This window comes from Mobula birostris, chromosome 4 (genome assembly GCF_030028105.1).
Source record: "Mobula birostris isolate sMobBir1 chromosome 4, sMobBir1.hap1, whole genome shotgun sequence".
Classification (NCBI taxonomy): domain Eukaryota; kingdom Metazoa; phylum Chordata; class Chondrichthyes; order Myliobatiformes; family Myliobatidae; genus Mobula; species Mobula birostris.
The window spans coordinates 29,571,709-29,594,502 of record NC_092373.1 but is presented as its reverse complement, the minus strand read 5'-3'; the positions used below and the strand labels follow the sequence as shown (position 1 = coordinate 29,594,502).

At 43.6% G+C, this 22,794-nt stretch overlaps 1 protein-coding gene across 1 annotated transcript in view; it reads right to left on the bottom strand.

The window, feature by feature from the left end:
* The window catches only part of LOC140197005 (uncharacterized), a 202,162-nt gene that overhangs the window by 33,749 nt on the left and 145,619 nt on the right, over positions 1–22,794 (bottom strand). The window contains exons 26-32 of the mRNA XM_072256938.1: positions 22,031–22,232; positions 20,438–20,500; positions 19,234–19,341; positions 11,144–11,362; positions 10,036–10,194; positions 3,862–4,029; positions 1,916–2,059 (exon numbers count right to left, since the gene is read on the bottom strand). Coding sequence (XP_072113039.1) covers positions 1,916–2,059; positions 3,862–4,029; positions 10,036–10,194; positions 11,144–11,362; positions 19,234–19,341; positions 20,438–20,500; positions 22,031–22,232 — 1,063 coding nt within the window. The remainder of the gene's footprint in view (positions 1–1,915; positions 2,060–3,861; positions 4,030–10,035; positions 10,195–11,143; positions 11,363–19,233; positions 19,342–20,437; positions 20,501–22,030; positions 22,233–22,794) is intronic.

The following is a 22,794-nucleotide window of genomic DNA, read 5'->3' as shown; positions in this document are numbered from 1 at the left end:
TCAGCATGGCTTTGTCAAGGGCAAGTCGTGCCTTACGAGCCTGATTAAATTTTTTGAGGATGTGACTAAACGTATTAATGAAAGTAGAGCCGTAGGTGTAGTGGTTATGGATTTTAGCAAGGCCTTTGACCCCATGCAAAGCTTATTGAGAAAGTAAGGAGGCATGGAATCCAAGGGGACATTGCTTTGTGGATCCAGAACTGGCTTGCCCACAGAAGGCAAAGAGTGGTTGTAGATGGGTCATATTCTGCATGGAGGTCGGTGACCAGTGCTGTGCCTCAGGGATCTGTTCTGGGACCCCTACTCTTTGTGATTTTTATAAATGACCTGGATGAGGAAGTGGAAGGATGGGTTAGTAAATTTGCTGATGACACAAAGTTTGGACGCTTTGTGGATAGCTTGGAGGGCTGTCAGAGGTTACAGCGGGACATTGATAGAATGCAAAATTGGGCTGAGAAGTGGCAGATGGAGTTCAACCCAGATAAGTATGAGGTGGTTCATTTTGGTAGGTCAAATATGATGGCAGAATATAGTATTAATGGCAAGACTCTTGGCAGTGTGGAGGAAAAGAGTGATCTTGGGGTCCGAGTCCATAAGACACTCAAAGCTGCTGCGCAGGTTGACTCTGTGGTTAAGAAGGCATACGGTACATTGGCCTTTATCAATTGTGGGATTGAGTTTAAGAGCCAAGAGGTAATGTTGCAGCTATATAGGACCCTGGTTAGACCCCACTTGGAGTACTGAGCTCAATTCTGGTCACCTCACTACAGGAAGGACGAGGAAATCATAGAAAGGGTGCAGGGGAGATTTCCAAGGATGTTGCCTGGATTGGGGAACATGCCTCATGAGAAAAGGTTGAGTGAACTTAGCCTTTTCTCCTTGGAGCGATGGAGGATGAGAGGTGACCTGATAGAGATGTACAAGATAATGAGAGGCATTGATCGTGTGGATAGTCAGAGGCTTTTTCTCAGGGCTGAAACCGCTAGCACGAGAGGGCATAGTTTTAAGGTGCTTGGAAGTAGGTATGGAGGAGATGTCAGGGGTAAGTTTTTTTATGCAGAGAATGATGAGTGCGTGGAATGGGCTGCCAGCGGCAGCGGTGGAGGCAGAAACAGTAGGGTCTTTTAAGAGACTCCTGGATGGATATATGGAGCTTAGCAAAATAGAGGGCTATGGGTAAGCCTCGGTAGTTCTAAGGTAAGGACATATTCAGAACAGTTTTGAGGGCCAAAGGGCCTGTATTGTGCTGTAGGTTTTCTATGCTTCTATGTTTCTAAATCTAGAAATTGTGTCTTGGATTTCAGAGTCTGGATTGTTAAAAGCTAAGGTCCAAGCACTGATCGATGCAGATAAATGAGACCACCACAATGAAGCACACCACCTTCACATTCATTCAAAGAATGCCCTCGAGAACCAAAGCACAGCAGGTGTTTGAAGAATGATCTGAAATGCTGAAGTCATATATAGAGTAATATATTTCTTTCTAAATGGAGATAGAAAGAGAAAGAGCAGAATTTATAAACCATAGACCTCAATGCTTGAAATCCCAAAGGCTATCTTTTCTGTCTAATTCATGAAAGGAAGGGGCAAAAAAAAATATAGCCCCACATAGGATATAGAATCATAGGACCGTACAGCACACAGAAACAGCCCATTTTGGCCCGGCTCATCTAGGCCAACTGTGAATCTTGTCTATGTCTATCTGCTTTCTCAACACCATGCCCTGCATCATCACTCTTTTTTCTAAGTACCAGTTCAAGCACTTTTTCAGTATGACTTAGGTTTGTAAATTGTTTTAAATGTAGAAATACTGATTCTAATTTACAAATAGAGCATGTTAATGATTCACAAGGAAATATTAAGACCAGATTTACAACTGAAACAACATGTCAGACTAAAATCCAATGTTTAGTACCTTTTATTCCAATAGACCCTTTATTTCCATCTGGGCCACTCATTCCACAGTCCCCATTTGGTCCTTGTGGTCCAGAAGGGCCTGGTTGTCCCCGTGGACCTGGTACTCCTGGAAATCCCGCAATGCCTTGGTCACCTTTGCAGCCTAATACATAAAGAGACTCAGATAAATTAACCATCTATAATCAGGTGTGCTGTTACAATAAGTTACTCAGAATATCTTGTCAGCTTGCTACAGACCTATGAGGCAAGTCTCCACATGCCTTTAGCGGATGCTTTGGGAGGATTTAGTATGTATGATTAGGGACTATCATTTACACATTTCAATGAGATTCCCTAATCATACATACTAATTTCTCTTACACATTTCAGAGAGAGAGGAAGATTGGTCAATTTGGTATGTGTGATTAGAAAATTGGCTTGTGCACAAGCATGCAGGAGAAAGAGAAATATGGTAGATTCTGGATTCAAGATTCAAACTTGTTTATTGCAGTTCTTCAGTACACGAGTGTAAAGGAGAATGAAATGGTTGTTACACCAGATCTGATGCAGTATGAAAAACACACAAAAACATAAACAACACAATGAAATAAAATCAAAAGGAAAACACAATAAATATAAAAGCAGTCTGATGAACATAATGTACAGCTGTTATATACATAGATTTGATTGTATCTGCATAAAGTGACACTAGATGATGTGTATGTAGTGGTGGTGGGGATGGTGGAGTGGAGTAATGGTGGAGGTGTCGAACAGCCTGATGGCTTGGGGGACATAATTATTTTTGTGTCTGTAGTCCTGGCACGAATGCTGAGTAGCCTCTTCCCCAATGGGAGTTGGACTAACAGCCCATAAGAATGATCCTTCATGATATCGCTTGCTTTTTTTCTAGTGCATTTCTGGATATATTTCTGTGTGTATATGTATTTTTTATTTATTGATCACATCTATATCTTTCTGCATGCGATCAACCAATGTGTGTGTGCCTCTGTGTGATGCGTCACCAGGGTAGAATGAGAGAGATTGGGAAATTTGGTGTGTCAGTGTTCATGGGAAAGCGTATATAATTGGAAAATATGGTGTTTGTACAATCGTGAAAAACTGTGTATTTTCCCTTTGATCCACCATTCAAAAGGGGAAGTGAACATAATTACAGTGAAAGGAAAAGCATTTTGATGCACTCATTTTAAAACCAATATTTATGATTCAAGATGCAACGTCAATAGCAGGGAGTTACGCCATTCAGGTTTTTGAATGATTTAATTTTTAATTTGGCAAATAATTACAGTTAACAACTTGCAAGTTCAATCAAGCTCTCTTTAGTGAATAATGTTTACTGATGGACTGTAGTGAACACTTTAAACGATGTCAAAGACAACTCTGGGTAAAAGAGAATGGTAGAAAATGATTAAGATATGAAGTGACACACATCAAAGTTGCTGGTGAACGCAGCAGGCCAGGCAGCATCTCTAGGAAGAGGTACAGTTGACGTACCTCTCCCCCTCCCCCTCCTGTCTTCTCCTATCATTTTGGATCTCTCCCTCCCCCTCCCACTTTCAAATCTCTTACTAGCTCTTCCTTCAGTTAGTCCTGACGAAGGGTCTCGGCCTAAAACGTCGACTGTACCTCTTCCCAGAGATGCTGCCTGGCCTGCTGCGTTCACCAGCAACTTTGATGTGTGTTGCTTGAATTTCCAGCATCTGCAGAATTCCTCGTGTTTGCATTTTTAAAGATATGAAGTGAGGCTGTTTGTAGAATGGGGTGACTGATACAGCTGGATTGTGGCCCTGTAAGAGGCGAAGGAAATGGAACACATGGGATTCACCACCGCTGGTGAGCCGGGTCATCTGAGGTATCAATTCAGAGAGCTGGAAGATGAAAAATGTCACAAATCCTTGACGAAGATGACAAATAATATCACACCGTAGGGAAGCAGTCACAGCCTACCTACTGGACCAAGAGTTCCAGGTCTTCCCTTGATACCTGCAGGACCTGGGTCACCTTGTTGACCAACTGGGCCCCGGGGTCCTGGATTGCCAGGTGTGCCTGGAGGACCTTTCATGTGTGTGGGTCCCAAGTGACCTGGATTTCCCCGAAACCCTTTCATAGAGAGACCTGAAACAGGAAAGACATTTATGATTCAGTAGTTTTTGCTACATACATAAGAACATAAGAAACTGGAATAAAGATCATGACAGAACCGGCCTTGGCCTCAACACCACTTTCTTGCTTTCTCCCCATGCTCCTCAGCTCCCTTGTAGTTTAAGTATCTGTTAATCTTTATCTAGAATACTGTATATTCAATGACACCACTTCCACAGCCCTTTTAGAGAAGATACTCTGCCTCATCTCCAATTAGATAGATAAATACTCTATTGATCCCAAAGGAAATTACATTGTCACAGTAGCATTACAAGTGCACAGATACAAATATCAGAAGAGAAGTAGAAAGAATAAAAAATTTAAAAAAAAGTAAGTTACCACAGTCTAACAGAAGGGGGTCATCACTTCCCCGGATAGAGGTTGATTCATTATATAGCCTAATGGTCGAGGGTAAGAGTGACTTCACATAGCACTCTTTAGAGCAGCACAATTGTCTTTGTCCATTACTAAAATTAGCTCCTCCGTTCAGCTAAGGTGGCACGCAGAGGGTGAGAAACATCGTCCAGAATTGCAAGCATTTTCCGTGGAGTCCTTTGTTCTACCACAGCCTCCAGTGTGCCCAGTTTGACTCCTATAATAGACCCAGCCTTTCTAATCAGTTTATTGAGCCTTTTGGCATCACCCGTGTTGATGCCATCACCCCAGCACAGCACCACATAGGAGATGGTATTGGCGACAACAGACTGGTAGAACGTGTGAAGGAGAGGCCTGCATGCTCCAAAGGACCTCAGTCTCCTCAGGAAGTAGAGGTGACTCTGGCCCTTCTTGTACACAGCCTCTGTGGTGGGGCTCCACTCAAGTCTGTCATCCAAGTGCAGCCCCAGGTACCTGTAGGTCCTCACCACATCCAGGTCCTCACCATCAATAGTAACAGGGAGCAGTGCAGGCTTAGTCTTCCTAAAGTCCATCACCATCTCCTTTGTCTAACTGATCTTGAGCTGCAGGTGATTCAGCTTGCACCATTTGTCAAAGTCCTCCACCAGGGCCCTGTATTCATCCTCCCTTTATACACTGAACTATTGCTGAGTCATTAGAGAATTTCTGCAGATGACAAGTCTGAGAAACATAGGTGATTCCTTTCTCTGGAACTACTAACCATCTGCAAGGTTGGCTACACTGCACTCAGTCTGCCCTCTATCCCCAGGCCCCAGGCTTTCAATCCAGCAAGTTAGCGACTAGAGGGTCCAGCTGAATACTATTGCACCCATTCAGTTCTTAACTGCCAATCCGAAGGTGATCCATTTTCCTGATGCTATTTCCTGTCCGTTAGCAACACCCTATTCATGCCAATATATTATCCCCAATATCATATACCTGTGGCATCTTAATCCAAATACATCTACTATTTCCCCTCGTTGTTTACTCTGCCAAAGAATTGGAAAACCACTTTCACTTTGGTTAATTGTCCTACAATTTTCTAAAAGCCCTGTCATTTTCTCCTTAAGAATGAAGTGCAGCATTTTCCCAACAACAGATGTTTGGCTACCTGGCCTATACTATGCTGCTTTCTGTTTTTCTTCTTTCATGAATAAAGTCTGCAATGTTCTAATCCCCTGTGACTTCTTCAAAATCACAGGAATTTCGACAGGTCACGAAAAGTGTACTCACTAACTCTACAACCACCTCCTCTAATACCTAGATCAGAAGCCAACAGATCCAGGGGACATGTCAGCCTTTAGCCCTATGGATTTGTCTATGACTTATTCCTGGCAGCAGAGATTATTTTACATCTCTGCCTTCCTGTAAGCCCTCGATTTGCTATAATCATTACGTTAATAATGTACAAAGCATAATAACCTGGAAATCGTCCCTGAACGGAAACACTGAGGTTCCCCCTTATGTTCCTCTTAAATATTTTGCCTTTCACTATTAACCCATGACCTCTAGTTCTAGTCTTATCCAACCTCAATGGAAAAACCTGCTTGCATTTACCCTATTTATACCCCTCAAAATTTTATATACCTCCATCAAATCTCTCTTCAATCTTCTACATTCTAGGGAATAAACTCCTAACCTATGCAACCTTTCTCTGTAACTCAGATCCTCCAGTCCTGCAATATCCTTGTAAATTTTCTCTACACTCTTTCAACCTTATTGATATCTTCTCTATAGATAGGTGATCCAAACTGCAAACAATACTCCAAACTAGGCCTCACCTACACCTTATACAACTTCAAGATAATGTCCCATCTCCTGTACTCAATACATTGATTGATAAAGGCCATATGCCAAAAGCTCTCTTTGCGAACCTACCTGTGACCCCACTTTCAAGGAATTATGGATCTGTATTCCCTGATCCATTTGTTATATCACATCCCTCAATGCCCTGCCACTCACTGTGTTAGTCCATCCCTGGTTGGTCCCCCCAAAGTGCAACACTCACACTTGTCTGCCCTAAATTCCATCTGCCATTTTACCAGCTGGTCCACATTCCGCTGCAAGCTTTGATAGGCTTCCTTGCTGTCCAGTCTTGGTGTCATCCACAAATTTTCTGATCCAGTTTAACACATTATCATCCAGATCATTGATATAGATGACAAACAACACGGTACCGATACCTGCAGCACATCACTAGTTTCAGGCCTCCAGTCAGAGAGGCAACCATCTACAACCACTCTCTGGCTGCTCCCGCAAAGCCAATGTCCAATCCAATTTACTACCTCATCCTAAATGCCAGGTGACTGAACCTTTCTCGCCACCCTTTTGCGCGACACCTTGCCAAAGGCTTTGCTAAATTCTAGTACACAACATCCACTGCCTTGCTTTCATCAACTCTCCTGGTAACTTCCTCAAATAATCAATGATATTGTTTAGACACAATTTACCTTGCACAATGCCATGTTGACTATTCCTAATCAGTCGCTGCCTATTCAAATACTTATATACTTGTATAGTCGCTTGTATAGTCAGGCTCACTGGCCTATAATTTCCTGGCTTATTTTTAGAATCTTTCTTGAACAAAAGAACAACATTAGCTATTCTTCAGTCCTCCAGCACCTCTCTCATTGCTAAGTTTATTTTATAATATCCCTGCTAAGCCACTGAAATTTTGGCACTAGCCTCCCAGGAGGTCTGAGGGAACACCTTGTCAGCTCCTGGGGATTTATCCACCCTAACTTGCCTCAAGACAGCAATCAACCTCCTCCTCTGCTAACTGTATACAGTCTATAACCTCACTGCTGATTTGCCTCAGTTGTATAAACTCTATGTGTCCATCTCCCAAGTAAATATAGATTTAAGATCCACCCCATCTCTTTTGGCTCCATGCATAAATGACCATGCTGATCCACAAAAGCACAAATTTTGTCCTTTGCCATCCTTTTGCTCTTAGTAATATATCTGTAGAGGCCTTTGAGATTCTGCTTCACCTTGTCTGCGAGACCACCCTCAAGTCTTTTTCTAGCCTTCCCGATTTCCTTCTTAAGTGTTCTCTTGTATTCCTTATTCTCCTCAAGTACCTCATTTCTTCCCTCCTGCCTGTGTGTTCTCTGCTGTTCACCTCCAGGGCTTCAATATCTCTTGAAAACCAAGGTTCCCCTAAGCCTATTAACCTTGCCTTTTATTCTGACAGGAGCATACAAACCCTTTGCTCTCAAAATTTCACTTTTGAAAGCCTCCCATTTACCAAGTACACTTTCGCCAGAAAACAAACTGGCCCAAACCACACTCGCCAGACCCTTTCTGATACCATCAAAATTGGACTTTCTCCAACTTCGAATGTCAACTCAAGGACCAAACCTATTCTTCTCCACAATTATCTTGAAACTAATGGCATAATGATCACTAGATGAAAGGTGTTCCTCTAAACAAACTTCTGTCACCTGCCCTGCCTCATTCCCATCGGCAGTAAATGGAATTATATTTTTCGAAGGCCTAGTCATTTCAGGAACGTAACCTCCGTGAAAGTTAAGGATTTACTGCAAAGTGCAGGGGCAACTTTAAAAATTAAAGGATATCCAGGCGGTTCTTCTTTTTTTCTTCTTTCTTTTCTTTTTTAGGTAGGAGTATATGGGGGGGGGAGGGTGGATATTATCTATGTTTTCTTTTTGAAAACTTAATAAAAATTATATTAAAAAAAAATTAAAGAAAGAGAAAATGGAAGAAATACATACTCAAAATATGAGGCAGCATACGTGTATGAAGTGAAATAATTGCTAACATTTCAGATTGAAGATCATACTTTGGATTTAAGAACAGGCTGTACATACAGTATGATTCTGTGACATTGCTGGACCCAACAATAGGTGTTTAGCTGAAGACTTACTGCCCTCACCAAGAAATTACCCAACGTGTGACAAAATTACTGTGAGAGTTTGTAAGCAAAACTATCTAATTGGAATGCAGGAATCAATAAAACTAGTATTTACGAAAAAAGTTTAAAAATTAATAGAGAAAGTAAAATAGAAACATGCACCCTGATACTTGAGGGTAGTTGTAGAGGGAGCAGGGAACAAGCGTTGCCCGCAGAAGAGAGTCACAAAATCCCAGGTTCACAGGGGTCCTGCTGAATTTTAATGGCTAGGTAGCATGCTTATAGAGTCTTAGAAAAGTGCAGCACAGAAGCAGTTCCTTTGGCCCATCAAGTCCATGCTGAACTGTTGTTCTGCATAATCCCATCGACCCATACCTGGAATACGGCTCTCCATACCGCTCCCATTCACATATTTATCTAAACTTCTCTTAAATGTTGAAATCGATCCTGCATCAACTGTTTCCTTATTTTCATAAACCCACCCTATATCCAGCTTTTTAATCTCTTACAGAGCACTCTGGTTCCTGAGATCTTTTTTCTTTTGCTTTTTCATTCCAATCATAGAGTCACACAGCATAGAAACAGGCCATTCAGCCCAACTCATCCATGCTGGTCAAGTTGCCTTCCTGTACTGATCCCATTTGCCCATGATTGGCCCTCATCCCTCCAAAGTTTTCCTATCCCTGCACCTGCGGAGATTAAAAGTTTCTTCACCAGAGAAAGCTGGATGTTGGTTGGGCTGAGGGCGTTCAGTCAATAAGTTCCAGGTGGGTGGTGGGTTTGAGGGTGTGACAGGAATCGAGGGGTGCAGATGTGGAGCAGGTGCTGAGGTAGATCTGCCCCAATCTCAGTGAGTGGTGGGGCAGGCTTGTACATTAAAACTAACCAGAGCTGAGGAATGGAATGAGTGAGAGGGTGTTGGGAAATGAGAAAGATTATAGATTAGAAAGTAGGCTGGGGGAATCAGGCCAGCAATTGAGTGGCAGTGGTCCAGAAGGCTAAATGGCTGGTAAAGCAGAGAGGAAGAGAGGCTGACAGCAACAGAAGATTTGTTTGAGGGGATGGTGTTAGTCAATGCAGGAATTCAGATAGGGACACACTCCTCTTTAACCTCGATGACTTTGTCTCTTTTTTTAATATTGGGCTTACAGTGATGAGATTGATTTAAATATCATACAAGTTGTTCCCTAAGGTGGCATGGGACAAAGATCTGAAATGAAGCCATCATCAAAATGAGTTCAGGCAAATGTGGAATCTTTCACTTCCAGCCCCTTGACTCTCTTTGGTTTGCTTTGAGGATGAGGTTAGAAATCTGTGTCTGCTCCCTTAAGGAAAAAGCAAAATACCACAGATGCAGGTAATCTGAAACAAAAAAAAATGCTGCAATTCTCAGCAGGCCAGGCAGATTCTGTGGAGGGAGGTACAACATTCCTGCCTCGTGTTAATAACCTTTCACCAGAACCGAGAAAAGTTAGAGATCAAACAATTTTTTGAGAATCAAAAAAAAGTGAGGGAGTGAAGAGGGAACAAAAAGGAAAGGTCTGTGATAGCGTGCAGCCAGAAGTTAAGTGACAAAAGAGTTGATGGTGCAGAGAGAAAGGAGGTAAGCTATTAATGAGCAACAGGTTAGTCTGGAGGAAGTAGCTCCTGATGTGAGTCAGCTTCTGTGCATGCAGTTAGGCCTCAAATTTTAAAATACCCTTCACCTTGAGGGCCACTGGTACCGGGCTGGCCTGGAGGCCCAACTGGACCTGGCTCCCCATTCACCTGGTCACCCGGTGGGCCACATTCCCCTGGAAACCCACTCGGGCCCATATTGCCTTTGACTCCTTTGAGTCCTGGGAATCCCGGGGCTCCATGTTGTCCTGAAAATAACAGAAGCAAGTAACTTAGAACAGAAACTAGGTATGCAATGTAATCTGAACTGCAACGTGGAAACCACAAAGTGGAAACATTTAGTGCATTCATTAGGATATTATTTTGCTACAGTTTTAAATTGTTTTAAAACATATGTCTCCCACAGAGAATTTCATAAAGTCACCACAGGCTTACATACACTTATCATTATATTTTCATAAAGTAATGTATAAACAAATTCCTCAAAGTTTTGAAAGAAGCTTGAAAATCTATTTTAACAAAATGAACAGCACAACATCAATGTGTTAGTAACTTTGTTAGAATAATCTACGTAGGAATTCATTGTAACTGCAATATCAAAGTGCTAAAATGACAGCACGAAGGAAGTTCAATCCATTCTTGCTCTGTGCAGAAAACTGGGGCCGCAGTCTCAGTTCTGAATGTAATTAACTGCACCGGCTGAACAGAAAAGGGAAAGGGACGATAGAGACTGCAAAATGTTACAGAAAGCCAATATAACCAATAAAAGGGGTCAGAAGATTTGAAACTGGCCAGTACATTTCAAATGTTTCCATTTTCCTAAGGAAATGGTAAGACAGTCAACCCAAGAAAAAAGCCAAGCAAATGGAAGTGTAATTAGACCTTGATTCCAGCCTTGAAATCAAACAGATGGACAAGAAGATTGGTCAAGTTTCCTCGTGTCCATTTTCCCTCTTTCTCTCCGTAGCCTGGGCTACAGAATATAGATTAACAGCAGGACTTAGCGGGAGAAAAGTATTCTTTTAGATTTTATATTGCTCTGTTGAATGAATAAATGTACAAAGCTGAAGTACAGTTTTCTGTAAACAGCCAGTTTGACTCAGAACCGGATTTAATACTTGAATTAGTAACAAAAAGTATGCATATTGACCAATAACTCTTCAGCCAAAGGGCAGCTTACAAACTGTTAGAAGTTACCTCGTGTTCCTGGGCATCCAGGATCTCCAGGCCTTCCTCTCGCACCCATTGAGCCATCCCGTCCAACTTGTCCAGGGGGTCCTAAAGGACCTTCAGTTGAATCACCAGGTGGGCCTTCTTCTCCTGGAGGACCTTGAACTCCTGGAGAGCCAGGGACTCCATCCACACAGGGTCCAGGGGGTCCAGGAGGACCTGGGTTACCGTCGGGTCCTTGAACGCCTGAGAGTAAGCATGAAGCTGCATGTAATCTAGCTTGTTGCAATCGACAGTGATCAGGCAAAGAAATGAAGCTAAGAGGAAACATGGCTACAGGACTAATGTAATACCATTTGTCAAATCACTTTTGTACTCAACTGTGCACTAATCACTGCCTTCCCTGTGTCTTGCTACTCCCCCCACCCCCACAGATACTGACATATTCACCACTGCAGCAGTATTTTGTACCAGATGTCCTTTATGTCAACCTTATCACATGAGCCTACAAATTGGAGTAATGTGGTCAATGCTTAAGTGTGCTCTGAGAGAACGTAAGAATTTTTCTGTTCAGGGGTTGCCTTACTGACAACCCCCACAGCTTGTTAACATTCTGCTCAACAATACTTCTTCACCTTGGGAAGAGAAACAACAAGATCATTCCCAGATTTACAAAGAAGGAATGCAAAATAGAGAAGCAGAATGAGACAGCACACCTGGGACAGAGTGGGTTCATTCAGGAAAAGCAGAGGGAGACTGTGACAATCTACACGAAGATCAGATCCAGTTCATGCCAATAATGACCACAGTAAAACTGATTCAGGGAGGCAAGGGGGAGAAAAAGTGACAGTGAATAAGTGTACGAGAATAATAGAGAGAGCTTGAGAGAGCTAACTGTAGTTGGCATTCTTGCCCTATTTGAAATCAAATAATTTAGAGCAAGTAAAGATTCAAAACTGCAGCACTCCTCTGAATGGCTAAGGAATACATCACCAAGAATATTTAAGCTTTGACCAGTAACAGTCCATGGAAGCAACATAGTACATTAAAGACATGATGTTCTGTCCTGGGTGTCAGACATGGGTCTTCCAGGAGATTTCCGGCCTCCCCGATGGGCGCATCTGCACCAGTGCATCGAGATGCAGCTCCTTAGAGACCGTATTAGGGAACTGGAGCTGCAGCTCAATGACCTTCGGCTTGTCCGGGAAATGAAGAGGTGACAGACCGGAGCTATAGGGAGGTAGTTGTCCCAAGGCTACAGGAGACAGATAAATGGTTGACTTTCAGGAGAGAGAAGGGGAATGCGAGATAGTAGAGAGCATCCCTGTGGCTGTCTCACTCACCAATAAGTACTCCACTTTGAGTACTGTTGGGTGAGGCGGGGGTCCTGCCTGGGGGAAGCAACAGCGGCCGTGCCTCTGGCACTGAGTCTGGCTCTGTGGCTTAGAGGGTAGGGAACTGAAGAGAATGGCAGCAATAATTGGGGACCCTGTAGTCTGGGGGACAGATGGGTGATTCTGTGGACACGAAAAGGAAACACAAATGGTAGGTTGCCTCGCAATTACCAGGGTCCAAGATGTTTCTGCACACGTCCACAATATGCTGAAAAGGGAGGGTGAGCAGCCAGAAGTCATGGTACATATTGGTACCAACAACATAGGTAGGAAAAGGGAGGAGGTCCTGGAAGAAGAATGCAGGGAATGAGGAAGAAAACTGAGAAGCAGGAGCTCAAAGGTAGTGATCTTGAGATTGTTGCCTGTGCCCCATGACCATGAGGATAGGAACAGAATGAGGAGGCAAATAAAAGCGTGGCTGAAGAATTGGAGCAGGGGGCAGGGATTGAGATTTCTGGATAATTGGGCCCCTTTCTGGGGCAGGTGGGGCCTGTACAAAAGGGACGGATTGCACTTGAATCCAAGGGAGACTAATATCCTTGTGGACAGATTTAGTAGAGCTGTTGGGAGTGGTTTAAACTAATATGGCAGGGCGATGGGAACCAGGATGAGAGAGCTGAGGATGAGCCAGCAGGTTTAGAAGTAGAAGATGCATGTAATTTGAATGTAAGGAAAGACAAGCCAATACTAGGGTACAAATGCAGACAGTGGAAAGGGTTAAATTGTACCAGAGGCAGAGTTCAAAAGGGTGAAGCGTGCAGGGCTGGAGGTGCTGATTTTAAATGCACTCAGCATTCAGAATAATGTAGACAAACTTGTGGTGCAATTAGAGATTGGTCAATATGACATTGTGGGCATCGTGGCTGAAAGAACATCACAGGTGAGAGCTTTACATCAAACAATATACTTTCTACCAAAAGGACAGGCAAGAAGGCATAGGCAGTGGTGTGGTTCTGTTGGTAAAACGTGGAATTAAATCTTTACAAGGAGGTGACATAGGGTCAGAGAATATTGAATCTTTGTGGGTGGAGTTAAGAAATTGCAAGGGTAAAAAACTATTATGAAAATCATATATAGGCCTACAAGTAGTAGCCAAGATATGAAGTTGAGATTGCAAAGGGAGCTGGAAAAGGCACATAACAAGGGAAATGACACAATTGTAATAGGGGACTTCAATATGCAAGGGGATTGGGAAAATCAGGTTGGTGTCGGATCACAAGAGAGGGAATTGTTGAATGCCTATGAGATGGCTTTTTAGAGCAGCTTGTGCTTGAGTGTACTCGGGGAAAGCCATCTTAGATTAGGTGTTGTGTAATAACCCAGACCTTATCACGGAGCTTAGCATAAAGGAACCCCTAGGAGGCAGTGATCATAATATGATTGAATTCGTACTGCAGTTTGAGAGGGAGAAGCATAACTCACATGCATCAGTATCGCAGTGGGAATTACAGAGGCATGAGAGAGGAGCTTGTCCAGGTGGATTGGAGGAGAATACTGCCGGGATGACAGCAGAGCAGATATGGCTGAAGTTTCTGGGCATGGCTCACAAGGTGCAGGGTAGTTAAGTCCCACAGAGGAAGAAGTCCTCAAATGGCAGGGGTAGGCAACCGGGGCTGACAAAGGGAGTTAGTGATTGCATAGAAGCTAAGGAAAAGGCATACGTTAGCAAAAATGAATAGGAAGTTGGATGATTGGGAAGTGGCTCTTCACGTGGCTTTAGACCACCTGGACAGCAACCTATGTCAGGATGCTGTACATTGGCTATAGCTCAGCATTTAATACCATCATTCCCACAATCCCGATTGAGAAGTTGTAGAACCTGGACCTCTGTACCTCCCTCTGCAATTGGATCCTTGACTTCCTAACCGAAAGACCACAATCTGTGCAAATTGGTGATAACATCTCCTTCTCGCTGATGATCAACACTGGAGGACCTCAGAGGTGTGTGCTTAGCCCACTGCTCTACTCTCTATATACACATGACTGTGGGCTAGGCATAGCTCAAATACCATCTATAAATCTGCTGACGAATACAGCCATTGTTGGTAGAATCTCAGGTGGTGACGAGAGGGCGTACAGGAGTGAGATATGCCAACTAGTGGAGTGGTGCTGCAGCAACAACCTGGCACTCAACGTCAGTAAGATGAAAGAGCTGATTGTGGACTTCAGGAAGGGTAAAAGGAAGGAACACATACCAAGCCTCATAGAGGGATCAGAAGTGGAGAGAGTGAGCAGCTTCAAGTTCTTGGATGTCAAGATCTCTGAGGACCTAACCTGGTCCCAACATATTGACGCAGCTATAAAGAAGGCAAGACAGCAGCTATACTTTATTAGGAGTTTGAAGAGATTTGGTATGTCAACAATTACACTCAAAAACTTCTATAGATATACCAGGACAGCATTCTGACAGGCTGCATCACTGTCTGGTATGGAAGGGCTGGATACTGCACAGGACCGAAAGAAGAAGCAGGGGGTTGTAAATCTAGTCAGCTCCATCTTGGGTACTAGCCTACAAAGTACCCAGGACATCTTCAGGGAACGGTGTCTCAGAAAAGCAGTGTCAATTATTAAGGACCTAGGGCATGCCCTTTTCTCACTGTTACTGTCAGGTAGGAGGTACAGAAACCTGAAGGTACACACTCAGCGATTCAGGAACAGCTTCTTCCCCTTTGCCATCTGATTCCTAAATGACCATTGAACCCTTGAACACTTCCTCACTTTTTGAATATATATTATTTCTGTTTTTTGCATGATTTTTAATCTATTCAATATACGTATGCTGTAATTGATTTACTTACTTATAATTATTTTTTCTTCTATATTAGGTATTGCAATGAACTGCTGCTGCTAAGTTAACAAATTTCATGACACATGCCGGTGATAATAAACCTGTTTCTGAGCTTTTAAAATCCAAGAAAAGGTAACTTAAGAAAGCTATAGGAAGGGGGAAAAGATGAAATATGAGGGGAAACTAGCCAATAATATGAAGCAAGATACTAAAAGTTTCTTCAGTTACATAAAGAGTAAAAGGGAGGTGAGCATTGACATTGGACTGCTGGTGAGGTAGTAATGTGAGGCAAAGAAATGGCAGATGAATCTAATGGGTACTTTGCATCTGTCTTCACCGTGGAAGACAGTAGCAGTGTGCCAGTGGTCTGTGAGTGTCAGGGAGCAAGAGTAAGTGCAATTACTATTACAAAGGAAAAAGTGCAAGGCAAACTCAAAGGTCTTAAGGTGGATAAGTCAACTGAGCCAGATGGACTACATCCCAGAGCCCTGAGAAAGGTTGCTAAAGAGATAACAGACGCATTGGTTATGATCTTTCAAGAATCACTTGATCCTGGTGTGGTCCCAGAGGACTGGAAGATTGCAAATGTCACTCCACCCTTTAAGAAGGGAGGAAGACAAAAGAAAGGAAATTATTGGCAGGTTAGCCTAACCTGAGTGGTTGGGAAAGTGTTGGGGTCTATTTTTAAGGATGACGTTTTGAGGTACTTGGAGACTAATGATAAAATAAATCAAAGTGGGCATGGTTTCTGGAAAGGGAAATCTTGCCTGACAAATCTGTTAAAGTTCTTTGAGGAAGTAACAAACAGGATGGGCAAAGGAGAGGCAGTGGATGTCAATTACTGGGATTTTTCAGAAGGTGTTTGATAAGGTGCCACACATGAGGCTGCTTAACAAGATAAAATGCTATGGCATGGATAGAGGAATTGCTGACAGTCAGGAGGCAGTGAATGGGGGGAAAAGGGGCCTTTTCTGGCTGGCTGTCAGTGACTAGTGGTGTTCCTCAAGGGTGAGTATTAGGATGATTGCATTCCACATTGTTGGTCAATGGTTCAGATAATGTAATTGATCGCTTTGTGTGAAATGTATGATAATGTATTTTGCTTAAAGGAACAATGATGCGGACTATTATCTAAATGGGGAGAAGGTTCAACCATCAGAGGTGCAAAGGGTCTTAGGAGTCCTTGTACAAGACTCCCAGAATTTACAGGTCGAGTCTGTGGTAAAGAAGGCAAATGCAATTTTGGCATTTATTTCAAGGGGAATAGAATATAAAAGCAAGGAGATAATGCTGAGCCTTTATAAGACACTAGTCAGACCGCACTTGGAGTATCAACAGTTTTAGGCTCCATATCTCAGAAAGGATGTGTTGTCATTGGAGAGACTCCAGAGGAGGTTCAAGAAGATGATTCCGGGAATGAAGAGGTTAACATATGAAGAGCATTTGGCAGCTTTGGGCCTGTACTCACTGGAATTTAGAAGAATGCATGGGGATCTCATTTAAGCCTACAAAATGTTAAAAGGACTAGAGTGGATGTGAAGAGGATGTTTCCTACGGTGGGGGAATTCAGAACTAGAGGGCACAGCCTCAGAATTGAGGGGCGACCCTTCAGAACAGCGGTAAGGAGGAAATCTTTTAGCCAGAGAGTTGTAAATCTGTGGAATGCTCTGCCATAGACTGCGGTGGAGGCGAAGTCTGTTGGTGTACTTAAGCCGGAAGTTAACCGTTTCCTGACCGGTCAGAGCATGAAAGGTTATGGCAAGAAGTCAGGTGCATGGACTTGATTGGGATCCAGGATCAGCCATAATGGAATGGTGGAGCAGACTTGATGGGCTGAATGGCCTAATGCTGCTCCTATGTCTATGGTCTTGTGACAGGAATGCTCATTATAGCTGATAAAATCAAGAGATGAAAGCTGGAACTAATGACCAGTAAACTCTTGATATGTTTCGCTAAGTAAATTAACTCACTACTGCACAATGTTGAAGAAATAGCTCCTCTCATTATTACCATGCCTGTAGTACTAGACATGCTCAGCACTGTCGACAGCCCGAAAGATAAAACATACACAATAGTTTTTAAAAGGTGCACTAATATAGCTCAGGAGCTAAATTAATAATCTGGAAATCTATAACAGAGAAGCTCTTGCTTTCCTTGGCAATATACTGTAGATGGTAGGGCTATGACCATAAGATCATAAGACATAGGAGCAGAATTAGGCCATTCTGCCTATTGAGTCACCTCTGTCATTCCATTATGGCTGATTTATTATCCCTCTCAACCCCATTCTCCTGCCTTATCCCCCATAGTCTTTGATGCCCTAACTAATTAAGAACCAATGAACCTCCACTTTAAATATACTCAATGTTTTGTCCTCTACAGCTGGATGTGGCAATGAATTCCACAGTTCACCACCCTCAGGCTAAAGAAATTCCTCCTCAACTCTTTTCTAAAGAGATGTCCTATTCTGAGTCTGTGCCTTCTGGTCCTAGACTCCCTCACTATAGGAAACATCCTCTCCATATCCACTCTACCAAGGCCTTTCAATATTTATAGGAAGAGGTGCAGTCGACGTTTCAGACCGAGACCCTTCGTCAGGACTAACTGAAGGAAGAGTGAGTAAGGGATTTGAAAGTTGGAGGGGGAGGGGGAGATCCAAAATGATAGGAGAAGACAGGAGGGGGACGGATGGAGCCAAGAGCTGGACAGGTGATAGGCAAAAGGGATACGAGAGGATCATGGGACAGGAGGTCTGGGAAGAAAGACAAGGGGGGGGGGGACCCAGAGGATGGACAAGGGGTATATTCAGAGGGGCAGAGGGAGAAAAAGGAGAGTGAGAGAAAGAATGTGTGTATAAAAATAAGTTACAGATGGGGTACGAGGGGGAGGTGGGGCATTAGCGGAAGTTAGAGAAGTCGATGTTCATGCCATCAGGTTGGATGCTACCCAGACGGAATATAAGGTGTTGTTCCTCCAACCTGAGTGTGGCTTCATCTTTACAGTAGAGGAGGCCATGGGTAGACATGTCAGAATGGGAATGGGATGTGGAATTAAAATATGTGGCCACTGGGAGATCCACTCTACTGTAAAGATGAAGCCACACCCAAGTTGGAGGAACAACACCTTATATTCCGTCTGGGTAGCCTCCAACCTGATGGCATGAACATCGACTTCTCTAACTTCCGCTAATGCCCCACCTCCCCCTCGTACCCCATCTGTTACTTATTTTTATGCACACATTCTTTCTCTCACTCTCCTTTTTCTCCCTCTGTCCCTCTGAATATACCCCTTGCCCATCCTCTGGGTTCCCCCCCACATTGTCTTTCTTCCCGGACCTCCTGTCCCATGATCCTCTCGTATCCCTTTTGCCTATCACCTGTCCAGCTCTTGGCTCCATCCCTCCCCCTCCCGTCTTCTCCTATCATTTTGGATCTCCCCCTCCCCCTCCAACTTTCAAATCCCTTACTCACTCTTCCTTCAGTTAGTCCTGACGAAGGGTCTCGGCCTGAAACGTCGACTGCACCTCTTCCTAGAGATGCTGCCTGGCCTGCTGTGTTCACCAGCAACTTTTATGTGTGTTGCTTGAATTTCCAGCATCTGCAGAATTCCTGTTGTTTGCCTTTCAATATTTGATAGGTTTCAGTGAGATTCCACCCCTCGTTCTTCTAAACTCAGGCAAGCTTGGTGATTTGCTGCAATGTGTCTTGGGGTTCCTATGTGATATAGCCAGCATACCAGTGGTTTCCCAGGTATGTGCAATTTAAGACCCTTCAGGCAGGATTTCGTCCTTGAATACAAATATGGTTGACTGAATGGAAAAACACTGGTCATTTGCAAAGAGCCATTGTGGGTCATGATTCATAGCTAATCAGGATGTTAACAAAACTAGAACAATAATGATACAGTTTGACACATTTAACTTCCTCTGTTCCCACCTGGTCTTGTAGTGGTTGGTATCAGGCCAGGTTCACCTTTGTAACCTTTGACCCCATCAAAGCCCCTTGGTCCGTGGCTGCCAGGTGGTCCTTGAAAACCCTCTCGGCCTGAGGAAGGGAAAGAGAAATGGGTGAATTATGGCACGAGTTCAACTTTAACCTGCATTACAGCAATAGCAACCAATGGGGATCCTAACAACCGGCAATACTGACATGGGTTCCTTTCTTCAAACAAGAGAAAATCTGCAGATGCTGGACCGAAATGTCGACTGTTCTCTTCTCCTAGATGCTGCCTGGCCTGCTGAGTTCCTCCAGCGTTTTGAGTGTGTTGCCTGTGTTCTTTTCTTTTATGTATTATACAGTACATGCGGGCAGTCCTTTAAGATCACCTGTTGTATCTGGTGCTCCTAATGCGGCCTCCTCTACCTTGGTGAGAACCTTTATAAACTGAGGGGCAGCTTCATCAAGCACCTCTACTCCATCTGCCAAAAGCAGAACTTTCCACTGGCCAAACATTTTATGTCTGATTTCCATTCTGACACGTATGTCCATAGCCTCCTTTTGTGCCCTGATGAGGCCACCCTCAAGGTGGAGGAGCAACACCTTATATTCCATCTGAGTAGCCTCCAATCTGATAGCATGAATATTGTTTTCTCTTTCCGGGGAAAAAATCCCCCCCCTCCTTCTATTTTCCACTCTGGTCTCCTACCTCTCACCTGCCTGTCACCTCCTCCTCGGTTTCCACTCCTTCAATTTCTCACATAGTCCACCCTCTTTTCCTGTCAGATTTCTTCCTCTCCAGCCCTTTACCTTTCCCATCTGCCTGGCTTCACCTACCACCTTCTAGCTATCCTCCTTCTCCTCCCCCTTTCTGACGTCTTCCCCCTTCCCTTCCAACCCAGACGAAGGGTCTCGGCCCGAAATGTCGACTGCTTGTTCATTTCCACGGATGCTGCCTGACCTGCTGAGTCCCTCTAGCATTTTGTGTGTGTGTTGCCTCTAAGGAGAAGTTTTGGATGGCTCTCAGAACTTCTTTACAATACCCAGTTTATTTTCTTAGAATGAGAATACTGCAATCACATAGCGTTCACAGTGCTGGAGCTGGCTCTCCATCAGTCAAACAACAGCCCAATGTTCAGTTTATGAATTCTACACCAGTGATCTACGTACATTGGTGGTGCTGGTCCAATTTAAAGCTAAATACCTTGAGGACCCAGAATTCCTTTTGGACCCTGCGGCCCTGTAATTCGAGGACAGTCAGGAGTATCTGCAAAGAGAAAAACGTCAATGGTAATAAGCAACTGATTTTAAAAAAAATTGAGATAGAGTGTGGAGTAGGCCCTTCCAGACCGTCAAGCCGTGCCACCCAGCAACCCCCGATTTAACCCTAGCATAATCACAGGACAATTTACAATGACCAACCGGCCTACCAACCAGTACATCTTTGGGCTGTGGGAGGAAACTGGAACACCCAGAGGAAACTATACAGTCACGGGGAGAACACACAAACTCCGTACAGACAGGGGTGGGAATTGAACCCAGGTCACTAGAACTGTAAAGCGTTATGCTAACCACTACGCTACTGTGGCGCCCTTTTGAGGTATATTTCAATGTGCATGTGTCAAATAAAGCTGATCTTTACACGTGTTCAGTACTACAGATAGAAAAAGCGCAGAACAGTGTTAGGAATGTGACAAAGCAGGGCTGTTAAGCTGCCGGAGCCTGCTTCAAGGCTCAGTACAATCATGCATGGTCTACTTGTACCTCCACATCATTCTCTGATCCTTGTCTCTCACAATACTAAAGAGGCCACGCTCCACATTCTCCTGGGCAAGTGGCTGATGTGTTGGTGCGTCTTGGTACCAATGACTATTAATCAATAGTTTTAAGATAGTCATGGAAAATGCTAGCACTGATGCTCAAGTCCTAAAGTGCTTCCTCTTTAGCTTTCTTTCTTTGTTTAAGCAATAGTTTTTTAAATGTTTTAACTTTTTTTTATGCCTTGCGCTGTTCTACTGCCACAAGACAATGGTGATAATGAACCCGATTCTGATTCTGGGGGGACGTCCAAGTTCAATGACATCAGATATGGACTCTCAAAATTTCATGTGAAGAGGCTGTTTGCAGGTGAATGGATGGCTGGCAAATGGAGGCTTTTAAAGTGAGATAAAAAGAGTTCAAGGTTGGCATTTTCCATTTGGGGGAAGGGCAATGCTGGCACGAAAAGGGAACTTTGGTTGACAAGGGACATTGATGGCCTGGTCAGGGAAAAGAAGGAGGCGTACATCAGGTGCAGGCAGCTGGGATCAAGCGAATCCCTTAAAGAATAAAAGGGATGTAGGAATATACTTTTCATCCCTCTTCCCTCCGGGAGAAGGCTCAGGAGCTTGAAGACTTGTACGGCCAGATTTGGGAACAGCTTCTTTCCAGCTGTGATAAGACTGCTGAACGGATCCTGACCCGGATCTGAGCCGTACTCTCCAAATATCCGAAACTGCCTCTCAGTTTTTTTTGCACTACCTTACTTTCCCTTTTCTATTTTCTATTTATGACTTATACTTTAAATTTTTAATATTAATTATCGATTTGTATTCCAGGGACTGCGAAGCGCAGAATCAAATATCGCTGTGATGATTGTACGCTCTAGTATCAATTGTTTGGCGACAATAAAGTATAAAGTATAAAAAAGGAGATTAGGAGAGCAAAATGAGGACATGAGATATCCCTGGCAGATAACAAAAATGAGAATTGTACATAAATGTTGAATTAGCAATTAAGAATATTCAAGATACTTTACCTTCTTGGCATTCAGATCCCGGAGGTCCTGGAGGTCCCGTAGATCCTGAAGGTCCCAGAAAACCCTCCTCTCCTATAGGACCAGCTTGACCATTTGAACCGTGAATACCCGTGCCTGGAGGTCCTGGTGGTCCTGGGAAACCTGGATGTCCTCGAAGGCCAGGTTTCCCCTTGGGTCCTGGCATTCCATTTACATTGTCGCCCTTCAGGAAATTTAAATGTACATCAGAGAATGGAATACTACACTACCTCAAAACAAGTCAAATATACAGCAGTTGTCAATCTTAGCCCTACCTGAATGGGCAGCTAAATATGCAGTGGCACTTCATCCATCTCAAACTATTGAAACATTATTTCTTTCCTTGGCAATAAGAGTACCTTTAGAACACACTTATAAGAGCAGTAGAACGGGGCAGCTTGTGGAGCTGCTGTCTCACAGCTCCAGAGACCCATGATCAAGGCTGACTTTCAGTGCTCTCTGTGCAGAGATTTTGCATTTCCTCACTGTGACTGTATGGCTTTTCCCATAAGTGCACCTATTCTCTCCCCACATTCCAGAGATGTCCACGTTAGTCACTTAATTAGCCATGAATATATTGCTCCTACTGTGGGGATGGGAGGTTGAATCTGGGGGAAGTTGAAGGAAATATGGACAAAGTTAAGTAGGATTGGTACATTGGGAGGTTGATGGTCGGCATTGACATACTGTGGACCTATTGAATCAGAGGGCTATTTCCATAGACACATGTCTAATCCCACCACCAT